Below are 6,000 nucleotides of genomic sequence, written 5' to 3' on the forward strand. Positions count from 1 at the left end.
GTTGAAGCTGAAGCATGTTTCTTTAATAAAATGAGAAAAACATATTAATATTGAAGAAAATGTTCTGATAGCTTCATTTCGTTCAAGATTCTTATCATCCTTTTAACAAATTTCTGTATTCCCAGCTTCCATCACAATCCAGTCAACTCAAATGAAGGCCAACATAACTTGAAAACATGTCCATTTGCTTGTGGGAGAATTTGAAGAACAAAAAGGCATCAAAGTCTGATTAAAACAGCATGACTTTAATTTGCAGAAAATCCTATATGGCTGCCAAGCAGGTGAGATATACCTGACACTTTCACTTATTGTTCTGATGTTAACTGACATTTAAACATGTTACACAGCACTGTTATTTGGGCAGCTAGTCTGAGTTTCCTCTGACCCTTGTCTCCCCATTTTTGATATCTGGATATTTATGTTGGGGTGTAGGGTCAGAGTCCATTCCCTATCAAAAAGTTGGAATTCGCCAACACCATTTGGTGTCAGCATGGGGTAGCCGCTAAGTAGCTGGCTCAGCAAACCTGAACAATATTTCATTGAGATATACTGGCAAGAAATTGATAGGAATATGATTTATTTTCTCAGAAATCATGAGCATAGCATTCATCATGTCTTTAATCCACTGACAGACAAGAAAATACGTCAATACTGAAATTTGACCTGGATCAAACCATTTGCATCCCAAGTCACATGATTATACAAATCTCGCAACCAACATGTCAATGACATTTGAGGTCATATAGTCACGAGATACCGACAATAAATTTCCAAAGTTGTTGAACATAGAATCTGGACATATTATACAGAAGTCACTTAATGTATGTAAATAAATATAATGCAAACTTAATTCTCAAAACATTTATTCAGAGAACAAAAACCAGAAACCTGTCAGTATCACAGCAGGGTAGAGAAAACCATTTTCAAGAAGAACTGAGCATGTGTCGCAATGTTTTTGTTGGTATCATGTGACAACCACATTGACATGTGATCTCTGCATAGTGAATCTGGTTTTCTTCAAATTGCTGCAACATTTACAGATTTCCAGTCGTTGTTTTCACAATAAATATTTTGGGAAGTTTATGTTTTTTCATTTTTCTAACAAAATTTTACATGGCTTTCATTTATATGTTTGATTTGTTTTCCTACAGCAACACTAAAAATTGTTTATTGTTGATAGCACATGACTATGACCTCTACTGTCATTGACATGTAGGTTGCAAGAGTTGTGTAGTCATGTGACTAGGAATGAAAATGGCCAGATCCAGGTCAAATTTCAGCAACAATGTACTTTTGCCTCATCTGTCAGCACATTAAAGACATCACGAATGCTATGATCACAATTTCTGAGAAAATAAATCATTTTCCTATTGATTTCATGCAGGTATATCTCGATGAAATGTCATTCAAGTTTGCTGGGCCGGCTAGTAAGCAGCTATGCCATGCCAACACCAAATGGTGTCAGCGAATTCCAACTTTTCGATAGGGAATGAACTCTGACCCTACACCCTAACATAAATATCCAAATATCAAAAATGGGGGGTGACAAGGGTCAGAGGAAACTCGGACCAGCGGCTACACCAAATGGTGTCGGCAAATTCCAACTTTTCAATAGGGAATGGACTCTGACCCTACACCCCAATATAAATGTCCAAATATCAAAAATGGGGTGGCAAGGGAACTCAGACTATTGGGCAGCTAGTGATCGTACCCCAAAACATAAACGTTAGGGTCGAGGTCTTTCATTGGAGGACTGGCCGGGGGGTGTCTTACGGCGAGAGAGGTAGGCTGGACACGTGCATCCTGCAAACCTACCATAACCACGAACTGGTCTTGTGGTATAAGAATCAAACAATAACGAGGCCTTTGAAACTATCATGCAAATCCAATAGGCACTATAACTCACAGACATGGTAAAACTCAACTCATTGCCCGAGTTTAGACCTCAGTATTATCATATATTGTATTACACTAAAGATAATTTATAATAAGTACAACAAGATCGATGTTTCGAGCTATTTAAGATTAGATTTTCACTTTGTTTTGTGACCTATCGAAATAAGGGTTGACCTTCCATTCTAGGCACTTCCCCCCTACTGTAGATACAATTTTTGGCCAGTTTGTCACCTTGCGGCTTCAGCTCCGCTCTCTGTATCTTGTTTGCCGTTGGAGTTCATACGAAAATATTCTTCTAAACAATTTTGAGTATCATGAGCAAAACAAATGTCGCGAAATTTATGTAGAAAATTGCCAAAAAACAAAACGGAACTTGTCACTCGACCAACGCCATCTTTTGGACGAAATTCAAAGGGCGGTGACTACGTGTCTGCCAACAGTGGTCGCGGAAATTTGCTTTCAGGGCAATTAAACCGAGAACCGTTGACGCCGTTTGTAGCTAAGAGGAACAGAATAAAGATTTTTTAATTTAAAAAAAAACAATCAATTGAGTGAGTTATTATTGCTGCGAGACACATTTTATTTGCTAGAAGAGTATATTTTTAAATTTTCATAAAATGGATGATGCTAACGATGACAGGAGATGAGGAGAATGTCCCCCCCCCCCATCGTACTCATCACAGTGGGTTTACGTCCCCGTGGTAAGATTACGACTCAATATATTGTGAATGAGTATGAGTTGTTAGGAGTGTTGAACGAAATGTGTTGATTATGGGTGACAACTATGCATGACACAGAGCTATAATACCTGAAATGTAACTGTTTTCAACAAAAAGAGTTCAATAAAACAAAAATATAATTTCGTAATTATTTTTCTGTAACCGCTGTGTAATCAAATAAACATTAAAGCGTACGATTTTAAATTAAATAAATAAACCGTTAAGTATAAATGACAATACTTCCCCAACGTACAGTACTCTATAAATCACAAGACTATTGAGACTGTATATTGAACGAACACAACCTAACGATATTTTTTTTCACACAACATAAATGAATTTCATTGTGTCTTCATTACGCATTGCCAAGTTACTCCATTTGTGAAAGTTATTTATAGTCTGAGTGCGGTATAGAACATGTTTTTCAATATAAATTATTCCTAAAATACTAAAATTTCCTATTTTCAAGTCTATGAAGAATCTATAATTAAAGTAATTGGTTCTGTGTATCAATTTATTGAAAAGGAGAGTAGATAATGAACGAACTGATTTCATACGAATCACTTTGAAAATCTCAGTAAATCTTCCCCAACCCCAACCCCCAATAAAAAACGAGATCAGATCAAATGGACGTGCCATTATTTAATATCGAACATGGTTAGCACAAATGTGTTTCTGCACTAGGATCGGTCACTTGTGCTTGTCATAAAAGAGCTGTAAAAAGAAAGGGACAAACATTACAATAAAGAATGAATGTCTCTTCAGTCAGCCACCCACACCTCCGTTAAATCGTTTAAAACTGTTTAGTACTAATTTAAGGAAAATTGTAAAGTTTATCAAACCCCCCCTCTCTCTCTCTCTCTCTCTCTCTCTTCTTTCTTTATGTTGACGTACTTGATTACGCGTTAGATGTGCGCTATTTTACTGGTATATCGGTTTTGCCACCATAGTTATTTTCGTTGGTAAGTACCACGGTAGTTTTCAGCGTACTGATTCTTCGGGAGTTTCATGCAGTAAGGAATGTTAGGAAACTCCCAAGTATCGTGTTAGGAATTTAATGATACTAAAAGCATGCTTTCACGTTTGAAATGCGCTATCATGACGACCTATCGGGATGTTGTGAAAGATACTAATGCCAATTGCAACTTTTGGAAAAATTTCGGATTCATAAAAAGAATATATGTATATTTATATTTAAATTACTAGCATATGCTAATATGTTTACGCGCATGTATTTCACTATAACGCTAAGAATCGTCCTACGATTCTAAGTAGAGCAGTTATTTTCTATCTGAATTGTAAGTTATTTCTCTAGTCCACTAAATATTTTCTTGTTTGCTGAGTCATCGTGTTTTATGTTTTCTGGATCTCCATGATGTCTTGCCCCGGATGTTAGCATCCCACGCGGAGCTTCCATGCCTGTTATATCAATAACTTGTAAATTGTATGCTTCAGTGTCAATACTTACTGTTTTTATCAACAAATATTTTAATATGAGCACAGTGTATTTTATAGTTTCAGCTACAGTGTAAGCTGAATCAGGGCACTTTGGGTAGAGATTTTAGATGCAAGCTTATGAAAGTTAACATACACGTATCAAATTAATTGAATATAAGGAACCAACTATATTATTTTCGGTGGATGGGGTGGCTGCGATTTTCTTTCCAGCAGATATAATTTATTTTCTTTTTTCTGAAGATAAGTCTTTTTTCCTTCAAATATTGGGCATAATGTGGTGTTATTTTACTGTTAGTCAGAGCAAGTTATTTGTCCAGCTATCTAGGAGTAGAAAATATAATTAAAAAAATGTCAGGTCTCTTCCCCACAATACAAAATGTTTGGTCCCTAATGTAATTGCGATATACCGTGGTGCGTATTTCGATTTGTTAGAAAATATCGAGGTACACAATTTTTCGTTGTATTCAGATCTATTATGAATAGCACACTACCTATTTTTTTATGTTGAGCTCATAAAATGGCTACCTATAGGCGGATCGGAAGCATAATTCGGGCTAGTATACTTTATACGCGTATTAGGCACGTATGGGAAACCTCAGCTGCACAACACCGCAAAATATACCCCCGCCCATTCCGATTTTAAATGAAATAACAGACAGGAACTTCAGTGGCTTCTGTTTCACTAATGGCCCTTTGGGGAAAAAACAGGAGATCGCATGATCTTTTTCTTGTTCGACGACAAGTGATTGTCGTTTGTCAACCTGATTAGAATTAAGAGAAGAGTCGTTAAAAGAGGATCACTGTGATCAATACGCTTTGATTGAATACAAGTTATGGAAGATGAAACCGATGCTTTATTTTAATACAAGTTATGGAAGATGGAACTGATGATTTATTTGAATACAAGTTATGGAAGATGGAACCGATGCTTTTTTTCATACAAGTTATGGAAGATGGAACCGATGCTTTATTTGAATACAAGTTATGCAAGATGGAACCGATGCTCTATTTGAATACAAGTTATGCAAGATGGAACCGATGCTCTATTTGAATACAAGTTATGCAAGATGGAACCGATGCTCTATTTGAATACAAGTTATGCAAGATGGAACCGATGCTTTATTTGAATATAAGTTATGGAAGATGAAACCAGTTCTTTTTGGTATACACGTTATGGAAGATGGAACTGATGCTTTTTTTCATACAAGTTATGGAAGATGGAACCGATGCTTTTTTCATCCCAATTATGGAAGATGGAACCGATGCTTTATTTTAAATACAAGTTATGCATTATAGAGATCCCCTAAGAGAATAATTGTATTGAAATAAATAAATAAAATCATTTTTATATTATTTAAAAAAAACACAAATACATTCTTATGAAGTAAATAAGAACGAAGAAGTCGTATAAGTAAGTAAAACTAATTCGTACGACTTACCAGTTAAAATAATAATCTAAAATACAAATATCAAAAAAATATTGTGCACAAGAAAATAATACTGAGGACTTATTATTGATGTTCATTATTCTTTAAGATTAGATTGTAATATTGATGACATGATTAAACGTTTCTATCAATAGATTAAAAATGAAAGTAAGCCAACTACTATGCATATTTCATAGTTTTTATTATTTTTTCAATAAATAAAAACGGAAACAGTTTTGGGTGATCCAAGCGATTGACCTTTCAGATACTCGTGGAAATATGATATGATAAATAAACTAGATAATCCAATATCTAGTGAACTAAACATGTATAACATCTGTATTTTAAATTTAGGAGAATCAGTAAAATTTACTGACGCATCTACTAGGAAATTTGTACAAAGACGTACTGACAATCAAACAGGAAAGACTGCTAGATAATATTTTGAAAAAAAAGGAGACAGGAAGATGATAAGAATTTAATATATATTAAGCAGACGC

The 6,000-nt window shown here is 35.1% G+C and overlaps 1 protein-coding gene across 1 annotated transcript in view; it reads right to left on the reverse strand.

The window, feature by feature from the left end:
* LOC149797852 (ubiquitin-protein ligase E3A-like) overlaps positions 1–2,298 on the reverse strand; it is an 80,158-nt gene extending 77,860 nt beyond the window's left edge. Inside the window, exon 1 of the mRNA XM_089962866.1 lies at positions 2,128–2,298. Coding sequence (XP_089818992.1) covers positions 2,128–2,177 — 50 coding nt within the window. The 5' untranslated portion in view covers positions 2,178–2,298. The remainder of the gene's footprint in view (positions 1–2,127) is intronic.
* Positions 2,299–6,000: the final 3,702 nt, after the last annotated feature.

The sequence above is a fragment of the Sinohyriopsis cumingii genome, chromosome 6 (genome assembly GCF_028554795.1).
Source record: "Sinohyriopsis cumingii isolate HCF-2022 chromosome 6, ASM2855479v2, whole genome shotgun sequence".
Taxonomy (NCBI): domain Eukaryota; kingdom Metazoa; phylum Mollusca; class Bivalvia; order Unionida; family Unionidae; genus Sinohyriopsis; species Sinohyriopsis cumingii.